The sequence below is a fragment of the Coregonus clupeaformis genome, chromosome 33, assembly GCF_020615455.1.
Source record: "Coregonus clupeaformis isolate EN_2021a chromosome 33, ASM2061545v1, whole genome shotgun sequence".
Classification (NCBI taxonomy): Eukaryota; Metazoa; Chordata; class Actinopteri; order Salmoniformes; family Salmonidae; genus Coregonus; species Coregonus clupeaformis.
This window is the reverse complement of record NC_059224.1, coordinates 25,423,123-25,447,289: the sequence shown is the minus strand read 5'-3', so window position 1 is coordinate 25,447,289 and position 24,167 is coordinate 25,423,123. Positions and strand designations below refer to the sequence as shown.

At 46.1% G+C, this 24,167-nt stretch overlaps 1 protein-coding gene across 2 annotated transcripts in view; it reads left to right on the top strand.

Annotated features, from left to right (window-relative positions):
- Nucleotides 1–1,389: 1,389 nt before the first annotated feature.
- The window catches only part of LOC121549277 (protein stum homolog), a 49,619-nt gene continuing 26,841 nt past the window's right edge, over nucleotides 1,390–24,167 (top strand). Inside the window, exon 1 of one of the 2 annotated variants that reach the window (XM_041861136.2) lies at nucleotides 1,390–1,742. In XM_041861136.2, coding sequence (XP_041717070.1) covers nucleotides 1,574–1,742 — 169 coding nt within the window. In that variant the 5' untranslated portion in view covers nucleotides 1,390–1,573. The remainder of the gene's footprint in view (nucleotides 1,743–24,167) is intronic. The other variant, XM_041861137.2, reaches the window with a different exon arrangement.

The window sequence follows — 24,167 nt, the reverse complement described above, 5'->3', positions numbered from 1 at the left end:
AGACAATGTTAACCTAATTAGGCCTATGCATGGAGGAAGGAACCCAACCCAGTGATTCACTTCTATTCCCATTAATGCCATTTGGCTAATTGGCAGGACAAATTACACCAATCCCGCAGAACAGAAGCACTTCAGGCATAACCTCTACAATCTACCTGGCATTATAACCCTCTTACAACATGGACATAGAAGGTCACGCTCAATAAACCAGCCTATCAGAGAGAAATATCAGTGGTGATTTCTAATAAGGCAGAGGGGCCCTGTCCTAAGGTCAGAGTGAGAGGTCATCCAGTCATATCCAATGACTGTCCTCGTGTCTCTGGGGCAGTGCCCTTGATTTGGACTCATACTGCCCTTTTAAGAGTAACCCATTAATTATAGTGTAAACTCAAGGTGCTACGCAGAGCTCTGATAGGACAGCTCTGTGATTTAGAGCCCCAGTAATGTCAGCTTTGATCTGTGGGCCCACTTGAGACATCAGGCATGATTACACAGCAGCAGCCAAGGAGCAGGGCTGGGAGACCACTGGGTCATTTAAAAGGCTCAGGAAAGCCTAAAGAATCTATTACATGTCAAGCTGTCTCACCTTTTTCTCCCTCTCTGTTTTCTCTCTCTTTCTCTATCTCACCTAGCCCAATATTAGACCTTTGATTCATTATTTCATGAATTAATGAGACGAGGTCTAAGGGCATTCCGTAGCGATTGCGTTTGAGATAACTCATGGTCCAATGAATGTACCTGCTACCTAGCAGCATTTGTCCTGTGTCCGAAGCTACATCCATAATCGGTAGACGGTTCTGATTGGAGAATCGCCATTTGCATCACAGAGCAGTGAACAAGAATCTATTAAATCCAGTTTTTAGATGCTACCCCCCCTCCCCAAATCAAAATCTAATATGGATGCCAATGTTTTTTGTTTTTCCCCCGCTTTGTGCGCACACCTGTCTGTGGTTTACACCTGTCTGTTGTTAGCTAATGAGTCCCACAAAATGGGCAGGCGCTGCCCCAGACGTGAAGTAAAGGTAATGTGTGTGCACAAAGCTAGCATTTAAAAACTGCTTTTAATAGTTTAACAGCCCATGATGATGTGTGTTTAATACACATGTGAATCTGCAGGGGATAGGTTTAGCTAGAGGAACATATATGTTTCAAATTCAGTGTTCTCTGCTACCCAAAATGACATTAGTTGTGCAGTCCATAATATGAATATAAATACAACTAATATTATTTGTTGTATTTATTTCTTCATCTTCTTCTTCTTATTATTAGCCTAATTCCAGGTGTCTCGGTGGGATTCATTGGTGGTATTTTGAAACACCAAGCAGGGTACTGCCGCTTTAAATCTATCAGGCTATGTAACCTACAGAAAGTAGTCAGTCCGCTAGTGTTCGCAAAACTGTGCAAAGGAGCAGATACTCCGTGCTTGTGCTACGTTCGTACACACACAGTCCACTTCATTCAGTTGGTCATTTCTGGAGAGGTGTGCTCATCCTGGTTGCGCAAGGGAGTCTTTGACAGAGAGAAAATCAACAGTGTGATAAATATTTCACACTTTGCGTGTTTTGCGCTCAAGATGGACCAGAAAGACACAGAGATGAATGAAAAGGGAGTTACTTCTTCGACCAGTGGAGTTGTGGTCCAAGTACGAGAGAAGAAAGGACCTTTGCGTGCAGCTATTCCATACATGCCATTCCCAGTAGCAGTAATATGCCTATTTCTCAACACGTTTGTTCCAGGGTTAGGTGAGTTTACACTTTGATTTAGCTACCTTTTTTTTATCACACCATGTGTAGTAACAACTGTCGAAAGCATACAGTAAGCATATGGCACTGTTTTTCTTAGAACTGCATATTTGCATACTTTTTGCAAACGTTTTACTTTAATCACAAATTCGTTTTTATTATCATTGTAGTTGTATTATTATTTGGTTTTTCTTTTTTGTAAATGTCTGAACTCACCTTTATGCACACCTGGGGTGTATTCATTTAGCAGATTCTGTTGCAAAACGTTTTGCAACAGATACCGTTTACTCCAAATGGAAAACGTTTTGTAACACAAAATATAGTTTATTTTGGACAATTCAGGTAGGTCCCTGCCCGCTTCGTTCCCTTTGCTCTGTTTGCTTCTGGTTGGTTCTTAAACGGTTTCCGTTGCAAGATGTAATGAATACACCACTGATGCTTGGGACGTGGTTGTAACATTAGCATGGCTGGCCATAGGCATAAGCAGAAAAGTGAGGCCATAAAACTGATAGAAATGACTCGTTGGCACAATGCTGCTATTTTTGGTAAAGTTCTCAACCTCGAGTCAGCGTCATGCCACCCTCAAAGGGGACCGTTGTTTTCAACATAATCTACTCATGTTCGCATACACCGTTTCGTGGTTGCTGCCATCTTGCTAGTTCCGGTTTTACTGGGACTACTCTGTCTGCGCACTAGCACTCATTGCGCACAGGGAGCAGCGCAAGGAGCGACGACGTCATCTTTACGTCATTAAAAATCTTGACAGACATTGTATGAATATAAAATGTTAATGGGCGTGTTCGACATTGCAGATAACTTTATAGGCAAGATGAGACTGACCAATCTGACTCAATTTGCATCATAAATAACTACTCAATATTATTTGTAGATCAGTCAGTCGGTCACATTTTACCCATGATACATCACGGTTTTGATGCACTTGAACACGTACAATATCTTCGGATGTAAGTGATTTTTAAAAAATACGGCCTCCGCAACAATTATTTGAATAATTAAATGGTTATTTTGTGCACAAAGGTGATGACTACAGTGTCTTATTTGGACTAGAAAAATGTAACTTCTCTATGGGGCCATCTATGGGAATTGTCTTTTTGGCAGTACTTCAGATAAACTGCAGTACGGAAAGTGCCCTCTGAGCACAGTGGAAAGCGTGCTTCCAGACCGGAAGCCTGTGACGTAACTTCCGCTTTTGGATGAGTGCCTCGCTGTTTACAGTCCCTGGTGAAACGGATTAGCGTACGACTGGAAAACACTGAGCTTTCCGAGCAAGTATTCAAGGAAGCACTAACTTAAACTTTCAATATTCACGGGATAGCTTTTTTGAAGGCACTTCCACATACCAATTTTGTTGGTGTCAACTTTGTCGGAGATTCTATTATGTGGGTAGCAGCTAGCAAAGGCAGGTTTGCCAGCTTGCTCTCTGAAATTGTTTCCAATAATAACAAGGTGACACTCCATCTTAACTCCTCCTCCAAATGTACTGAACAGTGCAGAAGAGAACCTCCTAGGACAGTGATTTCTCTTCTCGTCATGACCAGAATGTGGGTCATGTACACTAGTTGCAGGCGTTTCTTTTTCGCCTGCTACGTTAGGTTAGCGTCGTGCAAACCAGTCCTGTGGAGAACTGTTCCCTTCTTTGCCAGTGTCAACTCTGGTAGCTGGTTTACGTGAAAGAGAGGCTATAACTTTAAACTATAGCAAAATACACAATTAAGTGAATTAGTGATAGAAATTGTTAGACATACACTAATAACCAAAAGTATGTGGAAACCTGCTCATCGAACATCTCATTCCAAAATCATGGGCATTAATATGGAGTTGGTCCCCCCTTTGCTGCTATAACAGCCTCCAGTCTTCTGTGAAGGCTTTCCACTAGATGTTGGAACATTGCTGCAGGGACTTGCTTCTATTCAGCCACAAGAGCATTAGTGAGGTTGGGCACTGATGTTGGGCAATTAGGCCTGGCTCACAGTCGGCGTTCCAATTCATCCCAAAGGTGTTCGATGGGGTTGAGGTCTGGTTCTGTGCAGGCCAGTCAAGTTGTTCCACACCGATCTCGACAAACCATTTCTGTATGGACCTCGCTTTGTGCATGGGGGCATTGTCATTCTGAAACAGGAAAGGGCCTTCCCCAAACTGTTGCTACAAAGTTGGAAGCACAGAATTGTCTAGAATGTCATTGTATGCTGTAGCGTTAGGATTTCGCTTTTCTGGAACTAAGTGGCCTAGCCCGAACAATGAAAAACAGCCCCAGACCATTAGTCCTCCTCCACCAAACAGTTGGCACTATGCATTGGGGCAGGTACCGTTCTCCTGGCATCCGCCAAACCCAGACTTGTCTGTCGGACTGCCAGATGGTGAAGCGTGATTCATCACTCCAGATAACTAATTTCCACTGCTCCAGAGTCCAATGGCGGCGAGCTTTAAACCACTTCACCTGACGCTTGACATTGCGCATGGTGATCTTAGGCTTGTGTGAGGCTGCTCGGCAATGGACACCCATTTCATGAAGCTCCCGACAAACAGTTCTTGTACTGAGGTTGCTTCCAGAGGCAGTTTTGAACTCTGTATTGAGTGTTGCAACCAAGGACAGACAATTTTTGCTTGCTACGCGCTTCAGCACTCAGCGGTCCCATTCTGTGAACTTGTGTGGCCTACCACTTCACGGCTGAGCCGTTGTTGCTCCTAGACATTTCCACTTCACAATAACAGCACTTACAGTTGACTGGGGCAGCTCTAGCAGGGCAGAAACTTGACGAACTGACTTGTTGTTAAGGTGGCATCCTATGACGGTGCCACGTTGAAAGTCACTGAGCTCTTCAGTAAGGCCATTCTACTGCAAATGTTTGTCTATGGAGATTGCATGGCTGTGTGTTGATTTTATACACCTGTCAGCAACGGGTGTGGCCGATCCACAGATGATGCAATCTCTATTGCGCTCCACACTGCCCTTTCACACCTGGACAAAAGGAACACCCATGTGAGAATGCTATTCATTGACTACAGCTCACCGTTCAACACCATAGCGCCCTCAAAGCTCATCACTAAGCTAAGGACCCTGGGACTAAACACCTCCCTCTGCAACTGGATCCTGGACTGCCTGACGGGCCGCCCCCAGGTGGTAACGGTAGGTAACAACACATCCGCCACGCTGATCCTCAATGCGGGGGCCCCTCATGGGTGTGTGCTCAGTCCCCTCATGTACTCCCTGTTCACTCATGGCCAGGCACGACTCCAACACCATCATTAAATTTGCCAATGACACAACAGTGGTAGGCCTGATCACCGACAACGACGAGACAGCCTGTAGGGAGGAGGTCAGAGACCTGGCCGTGTGGTGCCAGGCAACAACCTCTCCCTCAACATGATCAAGACAAAGGAGAGGATTGTGGACTACAGGAAAAAGAAGAGGACCGAGCACGCCCCCATTCTCATCGACGGGGCTGTAGTGGAACAGGTTGAGAGCTTCAAGTTCCTTGGTGTCCACATCACCAACAAACTAACATGGTCCAAACACAGCAAGACAGTCGTGAAGAGGGCACGACAAAGCCTATTCCCCCTAAGGAAACTTAAAAGATTTGGCATGGATCCTCAGATCCTCAAAAGGTTCTACAGCTGCACCATCGAGAGCATCCTGACGGGTTGCATCACTGCCTGGTATGGCAACTGCTCAGCCTCGGACCGCAAGGCACTACATAGGGTAGTGCGTACGGCCCAGTACATCACTGGGGACAAGCTTCCTGCCATCCAGGACCTCTATACCAGGCGGTGTCAGAGGAAGGCCCTAAAAATTATCAAAGACTCCAGCCACCCTAGTCATAGACTGTTCTCTCTGCTAACGCACGGCAAGCGGTACCGGAGCGCCAAGTCTAGATCCAAGAGGCTTCTAAACAGCTTCTACCCCCAAGCCATAAGACTCCTGAACATCTAATCAAATGGCTACCCAGACTATTTGCACTGCCCCCCACCCCTCTTTTACACTGCTGCTACTCTCTGTTTATTATCTATGCATAGTATCTTTAATAACTCTACATACATGTACATATTACCTCAATTACCTTGACTAACCGGTGCCCCCGCACATTGACTCGGTACCGGTACCCCCTGTATATAGCCTCGCTATTGTTATTTTACTGCTGCTCTTTCATTATTTATTACTTATATTTCTTATTTATTTTTTTGGTATTCTTTCTTAAAACTGCATTGTTAGTTAAGGGCTTGTAAGTAAGCATTTCACTGTTGTATGCGGCGCGTGTGACAAATAAAATGGTATTTGATATAGTGTATATCATTAATACACATTTTATGAGATGCATATCATAATAATGATAGATAAAATACATTAAAAATAAATTTTATCAGTAAACTATTAGTCCCATTCATCTCTTCACCTCTATTAAGATTAATTCATTGAGAATCTCAGTCAGATGCTTCCTCCCTAGAGTCTCAGTAATTGCAACACTGCTGTTTAAAATGGATTTTGCAATTTGGGTTTATATGCCCTCTCTTCTTCCCTCTCCTCCTTTATCTTCAACCCTTCCTCATCTCCTAATTGTCAAGAGGGGATGCTGGGCTGGCAATAGGTCCCATTTGGAGTTCCCTCTATGCATGCCTCTGTCTTTGTAGAGATACCACTGTACCGTATCTGCACCAAGGAGTTAGAGGATCTAATGGGAGTCAGTAATGGGATCTGTATAGTAATGATTTCCATTTCCACAGTGGAATGGCACACATCAGGCACGACACAGCATCAGCATAACATTGATCTCCACGCTATCCTCCCCTGAACCTAATGAGACCTGTGGAGCCCAGGCCCCACAGATCCCTTTCATAGCAGGTGCATCTGAAAGGCGAGGAGCCAGGAGCTGCTCGGGCCCGTGTTAGAAAAGTGAAGTAGGCCTACTGTGTTGTTCACTGCCAGTGCCATTCACTGACTGAGTCACCGTTATTATTTGATCATACAGTATTTCTATTCAGTATCTGTTTCCATAGAGCCAGATGGAGCTACACACATTCTTTATTAGTTTCATTTCACATTCATGTATCCATGGTTATTGACCACAGTCACAGTTATTGATCGCCCTTATATGCGACACTATCCATGGCCCAAGTACTATGACTTGTCTTGGTGGGGACTAGGCCTAGGGAGTCCATAGTACTGAGTGTGTAAGATTAGAAATGTGTCTCCCCATGTGGCATATCTGAGGCAGCCCAGTAATGTCATTGTGTACCTGGCTGGCCCAGATGTCATGGGGTGATCTGGTCCATCGTCTGTCCATCCACACCAGTGGAAAAATAGCTTTCTGCCCTACTCATTCAGGACTGGCTATACTGAGAGTTGCGGGTGAGACTGCCAGCTGCCAACAGGCCTTCCCAGTTCCCACGCCACCCAGCAGCAGCTGGGGGCTCTGTGTGACTACCATGTCACTTCGGGTTTTGTCCAATCACCAGTCTTATTCTTGATTTTGTGGTTGGACCCATGCCCTGGCTGGTGTTGCTGTCTCATCAGCCTGTTTACACTGAAACAGCATCTTCACACCTCCTCAACACTGCAAGGCCATCATGTCAACTGGGATGTCCACAAGTCCCACGACTGAGAGAAAATAAATACATTCACAGGAGCTGGGCAAAGCTGTTTTGAAGTAGCTGCTTATTGTTTTATTATGAAGGAGTGATATTTCTTAGGGCCAGATTCAGACTGGTCTTTATTGGGCTTATGTAAAGTCAGCACCTGAGATGAGGAGCAGAGAGCGGATACCAAGTAGTAATGTACAGTAGCTGAGTGCTAAATGCAAAGAGACATCTCCTCCCCTCTAGAGTCAGTGAGTCAGTAACACACTGTCACGGATTCTGCCGAGGCTGCCCCTCCTCCTTGCTCGGGCAGGCCGCGGCATTCGTCGTCACCGTAATACTAGCTACTGCTGATCTATGTTATATGTGTCTATGTTGCACCTGTTGTCTATGTCACACACCTGTTTCCCATTTGTGTAATAACACCTACCCTATTTAACCCAGGTGCTCCCAATGTGTCTTGTGCGTGGTTGTTTTTCGTTTCGTGTGTCGTTTGGTGAGCGGGTTAGTTCCTTCCTGTGTGAAGGTATTGCTGTGTTGTTTTCTTTACTCAAGTTCAGTAAAGTATGTTTCCTCGAGTTCTGTGTCCTGCGCCTGACTTCGATCCACCGCATTACACTGACACTCGTTACAGAACCACGCACCATCTATGGTGTCAGCAGGTACAGCTCGTCAGTCCGAATCTATGGAGGAACGTTTTCAACGACAGGAGAGTGTCATCCGGGCGCTCGGCACCGCCATGGAGAGGGTGATGAACACGATGGACCGTTGGGAGAGAGGTGGCCTTCCCACACCTCCTCCAACCACTCTACCACCCATACCACAGTCCACCTCTTCTCCACCTGGGCCCAGTGGGATTCGGCTCTCGCTCCCGAGGGCATATGACGGTACACCAGCCGGGTGTCAGGGTTTCCTGCTCCAGGTAGAGCTCTACCTGGCAACCATCCATCCGGCGCCCTCGGGATACGAGAGCGTGTCCGCCCTCATCTCCTGTCTATCGGGGAAGGCGCTCGAGTGGGCCAACGGCGAGTGGGGAGGAATTGACGCTGCATCGGTCCGCTACGAGGAGTTCACCCGCCGCTTCCGGGCGGTATTCGATCATCCACCAGAGGGGAGAGCGGCGGGCGAGCGTCTGTTCCACCTATGACAGGAGAGGAGGAGCGCCCAGGATTTTGTGCTGGAGTTCAGGACATTGGCAGCCAGTGCCGGATGGAATGAGAGGGCCCTGATCGACCACTATCGGTGCAGCCTAAGGGAGGACGTTCGGCGGGAACTGGCCTGCAGGGATACCAATCTCAATCTGGACCAACTGGTGGAGATGTCCATCAGGCTGGATAACCTGTTGGAGACCCGCGGACGTTCTGATCAGGGCTCATTCATTCCATCCCCCAGCACCTCCGACTCTACACCCATGGAATCTCCCGAGTGGCGCAGTGGTCTAAGGCACTGCATCGCAGTGCTAGCTGTGCCACTAGAGATCCTGGTTCGAATCCAGGCTCTGTCGTAGCCGGCCGCGACCGGGAGACCCATGGGGTGGCGCACAATTGGCCCAGCGTCGTCCAGGGTAGGGGAGGGAATGGCCGGCAGGGGATGTAGCTCAGTTGGTAAAGCATGGCGTTTGCAATGCCAGGGTTGTGGGTTCGATTCCCACAGGGGGAAAAAAATATATAATGTATGCACTAACTGTAAGTCGCTCTGGATAAGAGCATCTGCTAAATGACTAAAATGTAAATGTAATGGAGCTCGGAGGTGCTGCACTTAGGGAGACCAGGAGAGGGGCCGTCCCCTGCACCAACTGTGGCCGCAGAGGACACACTGCGGTTCGGTGCTGGGGAGGGTCCCCAGGGCGTCGAGGCAGTAAGCAGAGCACTGGTCGACCATCTCAGGTGAGTAGGCACCCGACTCACCCAGAGCTCCCTGTTGGTCAGTTGTTTATAGAGGTTGTGTTTCCGGAGTTTTCTCCTCATTCCCAGCATAAGTCGCTAGTAGATTCAGGCGCAGCTGGGAATTTTATTGATCGTCAATATTCTCTTAGGTTAGGGATTCCTACTGTTCGTGTTGATGTGCCTTTTCCTGTCCACGCATTAGATAGTCACCCGCTAGGGTCAGGCCCAATCAGGGAGGTTACCGCACCACTCTCTATGAGGATGCAGGGGGGTCATGAGGAGAGGATTAGTCTCTATCTGATTGATTCTCCTGCGTATCCTGTGGTGTTGGGACTTCCCTGGTTAACCACTCATGATCCCACTATTTCCTGGCAACAGAGGGCTCTCAAGGGATGGTCCAGTCAGTGCTCGGGGAGGTGTGTAGGGGTTTCCTTGGGGGCTACTACGGTGGAGAGTCCAAACCAGGTCTCCACAGTGCACATTCCTTCTGAGTATGCCGATTTGGCTCTCGCCTTCAGTAAGAAGAGGGCGACTAAATTACCACCCCATTGTCCAGGGGATTGTGCGATAAATCTCCAGGTAGGTGCTGCACTTCCCCAGAGTCACGTGTATCCTCTGTCACAGGCGGAGAAGGCGGCTATGGAAACATATGTCTCCGAATCGCTGAGACAGGGATACATTCGGCCTTCCACTTCACCTGTTTCCTCAAGTTTCTTTTTCGTGAAGAAGAAGGATGGTGGGTTACGCCCGTGCATTGATTACCGAGGGCTTAATCAGATCACTGTCAAGTACAGCTATCCCTTACCTCTGATAGCATGTATGACGGAATCAATGCACGGAGCGCTCTTCTTCACGAAATTGGATCTCAGGAGCGCGTACAATCTGGTGCGTATTCGGGAGGGAGATGAGTGGAAGACGGCTTTCAGCACTACCTCAGGACACTATGAGTACCTCGTCATGCCATACGGGTTGATGAATGATCCATCAGTCTTCCAAGCCTTCGTCGATGAGATTTTCAGGGATCTGCACGGACAGGGTGTAGTGGTGTATATTGATGACATCCTCATATACTCCGCTACATGGGCCGAGCATGTGTCCCTGGTGCGTAAGGTACTTGGACGACTGTTGAAGCATGACCTGTATGCCAAGGCAGAGAAATGCTTGTTCTTTCAGGAGTCCATCTCCTTCCTAGGGTACCACATGTCCGCGTCTGAGGTGAAAATGGAGAGTGACCGCATTTCGGCTGTGCGTAATCGGCCGACTCCAACCACGGTGAAGGAGGTGCAGCAATTTTTGGGATTTGCCAATTACTACCGGAGGTTTATCCGGGGCTTTGGTCAGGTAGCGGCTCCCATTACCTCATTGCTGAAGGGGGGACCGGTGCGTTTGCGGTGGTCAGCTGAGGCGGACAGGGCTTTCAATCGTCTGAAGAGCCTGTTTACCTCGGCTCCAGTGCTGGCTCATCAAGGTTTCCCTCCTTGGCCTTCACGGTTGAGGTGGACACGTCGGAGGCTGGGATAGGTGCAGTACTTTCCCAGTGCTCGGGCACACCACCCAAGCTCCGCCCCTGTGCGTTCTTTTCTAAGAAGCTCAGTCCGGCGGAGCGCAACTATGATGTGGGGGACCGAGAGCTGTTGGCCGTGGTCCAAGCCCTGAAAACGTGGAGACATTGGCTTGAGGGGGCTAACCACCCTTTTCTCATTTTGACTGACCACCGCAATCTGGAGTACATCCGGGCGGCGAAGAGATTAAACCCTTGCCAGGCAAGGTGGTCAATGTTTCTCACCCGTTTTTGTTTCACCCTTTCGTACAGGCCAGGCTCACAGAATGCTAAGGCAGATGCTCTGTCCCGACTGTATGACACGGAGGAGAGTTCTGTGGAGCCCACTCCCATACTTCCGGCGTCGTGTCTGGTGGCACCTGTGGTGTGGGAAGTGGACGCACTCCTCCCCAGTGTCCAGAGGGTCGTGTGTACGTTCCGCTGGAGGTCCGCGATCGGTTAATCTATTGGGCTCACACGTCATCCTGGTATCGGTCGGACAGTGCATTGTCTTAGTGGGAAGTACTGGTGGCCCACCTTAGCTAAGGACGTGAGGGTTTATGTTTCTTCCTGCTCGGTGTGCACCCAGTGTAAGGCTCCTAGACACCTGCCCAGAGGGAAATTGCAACCCCTACCCGTTCCACAACAACCGTGGTCCCACCTATCGGTGGATTTCGTGACGGATCTTCCTCCCTCACAAGGGAATACCACGATCCTGGTCGTTGTGGATCGGTTTTCTAAGTCCTACTGCCTCATTCCTCTGCCCGGTCTCCCTACGGCCCTACAGACTGCTGAGGGCCTATTTACACACGTCTTCTGGCACTATGGGATACCTGAGGATATAGTGTCTGATCGGGGTTCCCAGTTCACCTCGAGGGTTTTGGAGGGCGTTCATGGAACGTCTGGGAGTCTCGGTCAGCTTTACCTCAGGGTTTCACCCCGAAAGTAATGGGCAGGTGGAGAGAGTCAACCAGGAGGTGGGTAGGTTTCTGAGGTCGTATTGCCAGGACCGGCGGGGGAGTGGTCGGCGTTACTCCCCTGGGCAGAGATAGCCCAAAACTCACTCAGCCACTCCTCCACTAACCTTACTCCATTCCAGTGTGTATTAGGTTATCAGCCGGTTCTGGCACCTTGGCATCAGAGCCAGATCGAGGCACCTGCGGTGGATGAATGGTTTCGGCGCTCGCATGAGACCTGGAATGCTGCCCATGTGCGCCTGCAGCGGGCCATCGGCGGCAGAAGGCGAGCGCCGACCGCCACCGCAGTGAGGCTCCGGTGTATGCACCGGGGGACCGGGTCTGGCTCTCGACCCGAAACATGCCCCTTCGCCTGCCCTGCCGGAAGCTGGGTCGGCGGTTTGTGGGGCCTTTCAAAGTCCTGAGGAGATTGAACGAGGTATGTTATAGGTTACAGCTTCCTCCTGAGTATCGTATTAACCCCTCGTTCCATGTGTCTCTCCTCAGGCCGGTGGTAGCTGGTCCACTCCAGGAGTCTGAGATACGGGAGGTCCCTCCGCCCCCACTGGACATCGAGGGGGCACCGGCGTACTCGGTCCGTTCCATCTTACATTCGAGGCGTCGGGTGGGAGGCCTGCAGTATCTCGTGGAGTGGGAGGGATACGGTCCGGAGGAGCGGTGCTGGGTCCCTAGGAGTGACATCCTCGATCCCTCCATGTTGAGGGATTTCCACCGTAGTCATCCGACTCGCCCCGCGCCGTGTCCTCCTGGCCGTCCCCGAGGCCGGTGACGACGCACAGCTGGAGCCGCGCGTCGCGGGGGGGTACTGTCACGGATTCTGCCGAGGCTGCCCCTCCTCCTTGCTCGGGCAGGCTGCGGCGTTCGTCGTCACCGGAATACTAGCTACTGCCGATCTATGTTATATGTGTCTATGTTGCACCTGTTGTCTATGTCACACACCTGTTTCCCATTTGTGTAATAACACCTACCCTATTTAACCCAGGTGCTCCCAATGTGTCTTGTGCGTGGTTGTTTTTCGTTTCGTGTGTCGTTTGGTGAGCGGGTTAGTTCCTTCCTGCGTGAAGGTATTGCTGTGTTGTTTTCTTTACTCAAGTTCAGTAAAGTACGTTTCCTCGAGTTCTGTGTCCTGCGCCTGACTTCGATCCACCGCATTACACTGACACTCGTTACACACACCCTGTCCTTGTGTTTACTGTAATTGCTAGTGGCATGTGCTGTGTGCCAAATTAAGTTAAATGAAATCTCGTTAATTGGCACTGGATTTGATATGGCTATAATTGAAAGAAATATATATAGAAATCCTCTGCTGAACTGACAAAATAAATTAATATCTGCTGGCTTGATTGTTAGCACCTTTCACCAGCAGCTTTCTAGAGAGAGAAAACCAAGCAGAATATTTGTGTTTAATTAGGCTACCTTTAGAGGGAGACCAGACAGTGTGCGGACTGTGGACAGAGGGATGGGGATTAATTGGCTGAGGGAAATGCATTGGTTTTCATCCCATGTGATCCTTATCTGTTTGGGGAGGCTGGTCCAATTTTAATTCAGTTTCTCTATCAGCTTTTGCTTTTCATACATCAGTCAAGATCAACGACTGGTCATAGGAATACCCTTCAAAGACATGCCAATGGATACCTTTAAAATTATACTTTGGTATCTGCTTTTTTAACTGTTCAGTCCTGTCCTCATTGTAGGCTACACGATTCTCCCTAAACATAAATACATTATATTTGAATGAACAATTAGAACAACTGTTCTTTTTATTGGTCTTGATGGAGAATTAAAGAAAGCCTCTTCATTTTTTACTTCATTTTTCTTTACCTTTGTGTCTTCCCGTCTTTTACAACAAAGGTATTGTGGAGGATGTCCATTGTAATCTGATCAACAAGTGAGACAGTTGGAGGTACTGTATCACTCTCCATTAGTTTTCACACAATGGGAAGACCACTGTAACCTTGGACAGGATGTGTTTTTTTGTATTTTGTGGATACATTATATAAAGCATTCTGACAATGGCAAACCATTACAATGCGATTCATAGAATTAAAAAAGCAGCATCAAAAACAACTTAGGAAACCAATTAAAAAGCACTTAGGCTCTTAAAAAGTCCAACCATAGAAGCAACAGCCCATGTGTGGCTCCACTTTGTCCAATAACCTGTTACAGAGCAGTTATTGGCTCCTTTAATAACAAGGCCTTCTGAATGGTTACATGACCCCCATTGTACCACTCCCATTGCTCTCCCTCCCTGTGGTACGCTGCAGTTTCCATGACAGCAGGTAGAGCTACCAGAACAGAAGGCTGTTCCTACCACTAAAGGTCTTCTCTATGGATGGCTGTGCCTGTCTTTCTGGTGACACTCAGCAGGAGTAGGACGCATAGCAGGGGGAGATTATGGGCTGTTTTAGGGAAAGCTAATTGCATACACTTGAAACAACCTCTCACATTTTTAAACCCAAGATGAAGTGATTGAAAATGCATTATTACATAGTACTGTGGTTTAGTGAAGTGTTAGTACAAGACATCACTGACATGCTTAGATTGAGCCCCTCCATTCAGGACCATCAAATGCACGTCTTACCTTCACCCCCGCCAGTGATGAATAAGATAATGCACTTGGACTTAATGGAACCTTGTTAGCCCTGTATAGAACATTAGTCATGACATGAGTGGACACAGTCAGACATACACCGAGTGTACAAAACATTTTAATTATTTTGCTCTTTCCATAACATAGACTGACCAGGTGAATCAAGCTAAAAGCTATGATCCATTATTGATGTCACTTGTTAAATCCACTTCAATCAGTGTAGATGAAGGGGAGGAGACTGGTTAATGAAGGATGTTTAAGCCTTGAGACAAGACATGGATTGTGTATGTGTGCCTTTCAGAGTGTGAACAACAGATTTTAAATGCCTTTGAACGGGGTATGGTAGTAGGTGCCAGGCAAGATCAAGAATGGTCCACCGCTTAAAGGACATCCAGCCAACTTGACACAACTGTTAGAAGCATTGGAGTCAACATGGGCCAGCATTCTTGTGGAATGCTTCCGACACCTTGTAGGTCATGCCTCGATGAATCGAGGCTGTTCTGAGGGCAAAAGGGGGTGCAAATCAATATTAGGAAGGTGTTCCTAATGTTTTGTAGACTCAGTGTATATCTTACAGTACAATACTGGTGCATCTAACACACTGGAAACAAGCTTTATTAGGACTGAGAGAGAGGAGAGATGAGAGAGAGGAGAGATGAAAGAGAGAAGATGGATGAAAGAGAGAGAGAGAGTGATGCCATGGAGATGCTTGGTTTGGCCTTGGTCCGGCGCCACAGCTGGCTTACAGATCCTCATCCCAACAGAAGCACAGATAATTGATGTTTCACCCTTTAGATGAGTAAGATAACATCAGACACACTTCTTCCATCTCTACCATCCATCCTGCTTTAATACTGTACAGAAACCTGGTGGCCATCAGAAATGTAAATACACTGGGCCAGAACAAATTGCCGTCCATGGTGAGTGGTTACAGTGAAGTGTCAGAGTATGTATGGTATGAGCTGCATGCTGGATGATTAATGACAAGCGCCCTCTAAGCAATAAACATGTGCCTTCCTTCCCAGAAGCAACTTAATCAGCTCCATCCAGACACATGCACATTTCCATTACTGAAAACAGAGGAAAATAAGGTCATGAAGACATGTTGATATCCTCCCCGAGTCTCTAATTGTGTTGACTGAACTTCTAGAATGGCTTTGTGTCTTGGATTGGAAAAGAGAATGACATGTGGGTTCATTTAGAAGCAGACAGTAGGCTACGCCTGCTGTTTCAGTGTCATGAGTATTTGTGATCTTGGTTGAGCGTTGACAAATTAATATTTGTCAAAAACATCAATAAGAACTATTATTCAATGGGAATGTTTTAAAATCAACCCTCACTGGGGAGCTTTGTTAGACAATTTAATCAGGAAGTCAAAAGAAGATATTTCGACCAATGCTCATGTAGTCCTTCTCTAGTTTAACTTCTCTAGAAATAAGACTGTCTGTCGTCCTGTGGGAGCTTTAGCACTTTTAGCAATGGGCGTTGGCCGTCTTTCAACAGGAGAATCCTGTTCCAGTCTCTCCCTTAGAGTGCGGTCTAATACCAATGGGAGAAAGGTGTCTCTTGCCAGGTTTTCCCACTTTCTTGTAGCTGCAGAAATATTCTACAACTCACCATAATTGCAACAGATGAAAACATATGATTTTTGGATACTATCTTAAAACACAGTCAATCAATCTAGTATAATTTGATTCATACTGGATCCCTACACTGTTCGTAAAAAAGGTGCAACACCTTTCCCCTCAGGAGACTGAAAAGATTTGGCATGGGTCCCCAGATCCTCAAAAAGTTATACAGCTGCACCATCGAGAGCATCCTGACCGGTTGCATCACCGCCTGGTATGGCAACTGCTCGGCATCCGACCGTAAGGCGCTACAGAGGGTAGTGCGTACGGCCCAGTACATCACTAGGGCCAAACTTCCTGCCATCCAGGATCTACAGTGCCTTCAGAAAGTATTCAGACCCCTTGACTTTTTCCACATTTTGTTACATTATAGCCTTATTCTAAAATTGATTACATTTAGGTTTTTCCTCAGCAATCCACACACAATACCCCATAATGACGAAGCGAAAACAGGTTTTTATAACTTTTTGCACATTTATAAAACATAAAAAAACAGATATACCTTTTTTACATAAGTATTCAGACATTTTGCTATGATACTTGAAATTGAGCTCAGGTGCATCCTGTTTCCATTGATCATCCTTGACATGTTTCTACAACTTGATTGGAGTCCACCTGTGGTAAATTCAATTGATTGGACATGATTTGGAAAGGCACACACCTGTCTATATAACCTGTCTATATAAGATCCCACAGTTGACAGTGCATGTCAGAGCAAAAACCAAGACATGAGGTCGAAGGAATTGTCCATAGAGCTCCGAGACAGGATTGTGTCGAGGCACAGATATGGGGAAGGGTACCAAAACAATTCTGTAGCATTGAAGGACAAATAAAATATCTAGAACCTAAAAGGGTTCTTCGGCTGTCCCCATAGGGGAACCCTATGAAGAACCCTTTTTGGTTACAAGTAGAACCCTTTTGGTTACAGGTAGAACTCTTTTGGGTTCCATGTAAAACTCTTTCCACAGAGGGTTCTCCATGGAACCTAAAAGGGTTCTACCTGGAACCAAAAAGGGTTATCCTATGGGGACATCCAAACAACCCTTTTGGAACCCTTTTTTCTAAGAGTGTATCGGTTCTAGATTCTGGCCATTCAAACTAATCAAATTAGATTGGTCATAAATTGTAGCACCTGCAGCCTGTTACTGTCTGGCGGTGCTGTCTCAGGCCCAGAGTGCATGCTGCGCTTGTCCTTGAGCTTGTGCCCCTTTTTAATATCATAAATTGAGGTCACTTAAGCGCACAACATTTTCAATTTCCACTCTGCGTGCCCAGGAAGACTCTGACAATAGTGCCATCATGGCAGGCTACACATCTCCCATTTGCCCAACCTCAAGGCTAATCCCACGTCTCCCAGACACACACACACACACACACACACACACACACACACACACACACACATACACACAGATACTGTTATCTAGCTGTCATACACAGTTTGTTAGCGTCTAGGGACCAGAAACACAGGTAGGCACAGACAGAGTGGGGGGGCATTGATTTTGTTAGTCACTCTCACTTAGATATCATATTAAAAACAGCAAAAATTTTGCATGAAATGGGTTATAACATTTCAAAAATCTTCCCTCTGCCCCAAAATGTGTGGTATTGCAGAATACAGTTTCTCTACATTCCATGGCAAAATGTGTAGAATTGCAGGAAATTAACTCTAAAATTGTCAATTTTTTTCTCTCCATTGTCAAGAGGGGGGAGTTGCATTTTTTTGTTGTTGCCCAAAAGGCTAGGGCCAGCTCTGACTGCTTGTGTAGGTATGGATGTGGGTATGCAGACTCGCGAGCCACTGCGGCCCATCAAAGTTACCCATCCCTGTGCTAGAGACACCAGGCCTCTGACACTGGAGATGTTGCTTTAACCAAGTAATGTTGTCAAATACTTGTACCCTCACCTGACTCGCCCATGTAGGCCTGGAGTGAGTGAGTGGGGATGGGATTGGAGAAGGGATGTGAAAGGGGGCGGTTGTCGTGAGGCAGGGGGAGCATGTGTTTAGCCAAGGATCAATTTAGCAGAGGTCATTTTCTATTTCAATCTCGGCATATCCAGTTTGTTTCTGTGTGGGTAAGTAAGTACCAGCCTGTGAATGCTTTAGGGCATTTGGCTAGAGTCCAGTGTCTTAATTCATTTGGTGCCACCTGAGCATTAGTATACTTACTTTACAAAGACGGGGTATCTAAATGTTGTGTGGAAATGACCTTTTTGAATCATTCTGAAACTACATCATGTACAATGTTCAATCATAAATGTGAAAAACAATGCTTTGAATAGCACCGACGAGTACATTGAAATCATGAAGGACAAGCTTTTTAGATTATCCAACACATTAACACCTGGACTGAAGTATGGAACAACATAAGATACTCATTGGTGCTCAGTATTGTTGACATTGTTTGAGTGTTTAAAAAGGTCTCTCTGTCTCTCTGCTTCTTCACTCTGAGCTCAGATGAGTTCCCCTCTAATTATGTGACAAGTGGTCCCTTCCAAGGCCACTTGCAGTGAGAGTTTCCTATTTCTCTCTCGTCATCATTCTCAAAAAACAAGGACTAAACAGGATAATTAACCTCCCATTTTTCAGTGGGCACTAAGTGTGAACGCTTGAGAAAATTACATTCATCAGCGGCTTAATGCATGAGGACGATGACACTCACCATCCCCTTGTCTCTCACTCCACACACAGACTCTGTGCATGGGTGGGCGGGGGAGGGAGGGATGGAGGGGGGGTAGTGAGTGAGAAGGGGCTTCGGTGAGTCTCTCCCCGTTGGACAGTGTGGGGTTGATGGGGTTTGAATGGCTAACGAGGAGAGATCTGGGTGTGACAGGTGCAGGTGCAAAGTCTTTTGACAGCTTAGTGTCACAGCACAGTATTGTGGTCGTGATCAGTGTGTGTGTGTGTGTGTTTTTGATTACCCATAAAGACATAAGAGGTCTGTAATTAGAGCTCTATCAATGGGCCGGGGGGGAGACAGAAACAGTGGAGAGATAGATTAGTAATTACATTAGTGATGGAAATTCCACCAACAGAGGTTGGACTTTCATTCGCATTTCTTGTCATTACCAATTTATTGTTCTAATTACAGCTCTAACGATGTATGTTGTTATAAGGGACATTGCAGAAAGCTCTTACTATCTGTGACCAGATGCTGTAGGGCAATTCCACGGTAACAGTGATGCTGAGACTGAGATTTCTCACTTTTAAATGTATGCCAAACAAAAAAACAATTATTGCAAAGTTAAACAAACCATACAACTCTTTGCACAAGGACTACTTTTAAAAATGTCCACAGAAAATTTGACAAAAACACATTTACTTGAACAGTGCAGATGCAAAGTTTGTTAGCAGAATGACGGTTTGTTTGTGCCGCCATTATGTTACCAAACTTTGCATCTGCACTGTTCTTCAAATAAATGTGTTTTTGTCAAATTTTCTGTGAACATTTTTAAAAGTAGTCCTCGTGCATTGAATTGTATGGTTTGTGGAATTGCCCTGTACTAACTAGGATAAAAAGGGTTGTTTTGAGGCTAGGTGCAGTTTGTGCCAATAGACATACCATTCTGGTCGTGGGTGGTACGTTATAGAGTGTATATAAAACACAGGAAAATCTCATTTTTGGCTTCACTGAGCCTGTAAGATGATTTGTTGTGACTCTCACATTCCCGCGTGTGCTCTGGTCATATTTAGAATTACTGAGAGGAGACTATTTTGTGTAATTTCTCATAAATTAATATTTATTTCTCTCCAAAACCATGGCATAATTTAGATTTGAATCACCCTTGTCTGATTATCTCTAGATCAGTTTGGTATGGACGAATTTATGGAAGGATATAACCTTGATTTGAAAAGGACAGCAATTAAGCAGCATGTCAAGTCGGTCTGAAATCAACCGACCTGTCATGTTCAGTCTCACATACATAACCCTCTAAAAGATTTGGATGAGATCCTTATATCATTCAATTAAAGAGCATATCATAATGATTAAGATTATGGAAGTCTGTTATGTACAGTGCATTTGGAAAGTATTCAGACCCCTTTCCTTCTTCCACATTTTGTTACGTTACAGCCTTATTCTAAAAATGATGAAATTATTTTTTCCCCTCATCAATCTACACACAATACCCCATAATGACGAAGCAAAAACTGGTTTTCAGAATATTTTGCAAATTTTTTAAAACAGAAATACCTTATTTACATAAATATTCAGACCCTTTGCTATGACCCTCGAAATTGAGCTCAGGTGCATCCTGTTTCCATTGATCATCCTTGAGATGTTTCTACAACTTGATTGGAATCCACCTGTGGTAAATTCAATTGATTGGACATGATGTGGAAAGGCTCACACCTGTCTATATAAGGTCCCACAGTTGACAGTGCATGTCAGAGCAAAAACCAAGCCATGAGGTCGAACAAATTGTCTGTAGAGCTCCAAGACAGGCTTGTGTCTGGGCACAGATCTGGGGAAGGGTACCAAAACATTTCTGCAGCCTTGACAGTCCCAAGAACACAGTGGCCTCCATCATTCTTAAATGGAGGAGGTTTGTAACCACCAAGACTCTTGCTTGAGCTAGCTGCCTGGCCAAACAGCAATCGGGGGAGAAGGGCCTTGGTCATGGAGGTGACCAAGAACCCAATGGTCACTTTGACAGAGCTCCAGAGGTCCTCTGTGGCAATGGGAGAACCTTCCAAAAGGACAACCATCTCTGCAGCACTCCACCAATCAGGCCTTCATGGTAGAGTGGCCAGACGGAAGCCACTCCTCAGTAAAAGTTTGGCAAAAGGCACCTAAAGACTCTCAGACCATGAGAAACAAGATTCTCTGGTATGAAACCAAGATTGAACTCTTTGGCCTGAATGCCAAGCGTCATGTCTGGAGGAAACTTGGCACCATCCCTACGGTGAAGCATGGTGGTGGTAACATCATGCTGTGGGAATGTTTTTCAGCAGCAGGGACTGGGAGACTAGTCAGGATCGAGGGAAAGATGAACGGAGCAAAGTACAGAGAGATCTTTGATGAAAACCTGCTCCAGAGCGCTCAGGACCTCACACTGGGGCGAAGGTTCACCTTCCAACATGACAACGACCCTAAGCACACAGCCAAGACAACGCAGGAGTGGCATCGGGACAAGTCTCAATGTCCTTGAGTGGCCCAGCCAGAGCCCGGACTTCAACCCAATCGAACATCTCTGGAGAGAGCTGAAAATAGCTGTGCAGCGATGCTCCCCATCCAACCTGACAGAGCTTGAGAGGATCTGCAGAGAAGATTGAGGGAATACAAGATGCCAAATACAGGTTTGCCAAGCTTGTAGCGTCATACCCAAGAAGACTCAAGGCTGTAATCGCTGCCAAAGGTGCTTCAAAGGTTTGGACACACCTACTCATTCAAGGGTTTTTCTTCATTTTTACTATTTTTGTACTTAAAAGTTAATTTGTGGAATTTATTTCCTTTTTAATGCATTTGAGCCAATCAGTTCTGTTGTGACAAGGTAGGGGGGTATACAGAAGATAGCCCTGTTTGGTAAAAGACCAAGTCCATATTATGGCAAGAACAGCTCAAATAAGCAAAGAGAAATGACAGTCCCTCATTACTTTAAGACATGAAGGTCAGTCAATACGGAACATTTCAAGAACTTTGAACGTTTCTTCAAGTCCAGTCGCAAACACCATCACGCGCTATGATGAAACTGGCTCTCATGAGGACCGCCACAGGAATGGAAGACCCAGAGTTACCTCTGCTGCAGAGGATAAGTTCATTAGAGTTACCAGCCTCAGAAATTGCAGCCCAAATAAATGCTTCACAGAGTTCAAGTCACAGACACATCTCAACATCAACTGTTCAGAGGGGACTGTGTGAATCAGGCCTTCATGGTCGAATTGCTGCAAAGAAACCACTACTAAAGGACACCAATAAGAAGAAGAGACCTGCTTGACCAAGAAACACGAGCAATGGACATTAGACCGGTGGAAATTTGTCCTTTGGTCTGGAGTCCAAATTTGAGTTTTTGGTTCCAACCGCTGTGTATTTGTGAGACGCGGTGTGGGTGAACGGATGATCTCCGCATGTGTAGTTCCCACCGTAAAGCATGGAGGAGGAGGTGTTATGGTGTGGGGGTGCTTTGCTGGTGACATTGTCTGTGATTTGTTTAGAATTCAAGGCACACTTAAGCAGCATGGCTACCACAGCAGCAATACGCAGTCCCACTAAGCCCAAACGAGATGGGATGATCATTTGTTTTTCAACAGGACAATGACCCAACACACCTCCAGGCTGTGTAAGGGCTATTTTACCAAGAAGGAGAGTGATGGAGTGCTGCATAAGATGACCTGGCCCCCACATTCCCCCGACCTCAACCCAATTGAGATGGTTTGGGATGAGTCGGACGGCAAAGTGAAGGAAAAGCAGCCAACAAGTGCTCATCATATATATGGGAACTCCTTCAAGACTGTCGGAAAACCATTCCAGGTGAATCTGGTTGAGAGAATGCCAAGAGTGTACATTTGGAAAAATTTATAAAAACCTGTTTTTGCTTTGTCATTATGGCCTATTGTGTGTAGATTGATGAGGGGGAAAAAACTATTTGAATCCATTTTAGAATAAGGCTATAACGTAACAGAATGTGGAAAAATGTCAAGGTGTCTGAATACTTTCCGAATGCACTCCTAAATTAGATTTTGTGTCAAATTGAACCTACAGTTCTGATGCAATTATGAAATGGGCTCATCATCTGAACAAGCCAAATTGGCACAGGAACAGTGAACACAAGGACTGCTAGTCCCCTGCTATTGCCTGTTGATGGTTGAGCTCTTTCCCTGTAAATCATGTTTATCTGACTTTGGAGGAAATTTGGAGGCTATTCTTAGCCTGATTGGCCCATTGTAAAGGGAAAGGGAGGCAGATCTCTGGCAGTGTACTTACTCTGTGTCTCGTTAGATTCTCCAGTATGATTAATGGTATTTCTCATTTGATAAAACAGATTAAAATGAAACATAGTGGGAAAATGGGAGGATATTTATTTGTTCACTTCCTTTAGCTGCTTTTTTGGGGAAAGTAACATTGATTTAGAAGCCTGGGATTTGCCCATTGAATATAGTTCATTTTCTGGAAGCACTTAAAAATAATTGCCCTGTATGAGTGGGCGATAGATAGGGTTTGGTTCAGATCCCCATAGGCACAAACACACTCACTATACTGCCTCCATTGACCTCGACAGAGTAAACCAGCTGTGGTATACTTCAAGCTTATTATTTAACCTTTGACTAATTGACTGAACAATGTTTTGGGCCATAAGTCAGTGTACATACAGTGAGGGAAAAAAGTATTTGATCCCCTGCTGATTTTGTACGTTTGCCCACTGACAAAGACATGATCAGTCTATAATTTTAATGGTAGGTTTATCTGAACAGTGCGAGACAGAATAACAACAAAACAATCCAGAAAAATGCATGTCAAAAATGTTATAAATTGATTTGCATTTGAATGAGGGAAATAAGTATTTGACCCCTCTGCAAAACATGACTTAGTACTTGGTGGCAAAACCCTTGTTGGCAATCACAGAGGTCAGACGTTTCTTGTAGTTGGCCACCAGGTTTGCACACATCTCAGGAGGGATTTTGTCCCACTCCTCCTTGCAGATCTTTTCCAAGTCATTAAGGTTTCGAGGCTGACGTTTGGCAACTCGAACCTTCAGCTGCCTCCACAGATTTTCTATGGGATTAAGGTCTGGAGACTGGCTAGGCCACTCCAGGACCTTAATGTGCTTCTTCTTGAGCCACTCCTTTGTTGCCTTGGCCGTGTGTTTTGGGTCATTGTCATGCTGGAATACCCATCCACGACCATTTTCAATGCCCTGGCTGAGGGAAGGAGGTTCTCACCCAAGATTTGACGGTACATGGCCCCGTCCATCATCCCTTTGATGCGGTGAAGTTGTCCTGTCCCCTTAGCAGAAAAACACCCCCAAAGCATAATGTTTCCACCTCCATGTTTGACGGTGGGTATGGTGTTCTTGGGGTCATAGGCAGCATTCCTCCTCCTCCAAACACGGCGAGTTGAGTTGATGCCAAAGAGCTCCATTTTGGTCTCATCTGACCACAACACTTTCACCCAGTTCTCCTCTGAATCATTCAGATGTTCATTGGCAAACTTCAGACGGGCATGTATATGTGCTTTCTTGTGCAGGGGGACCTTGCGGGCTCTGCAGGATTTCA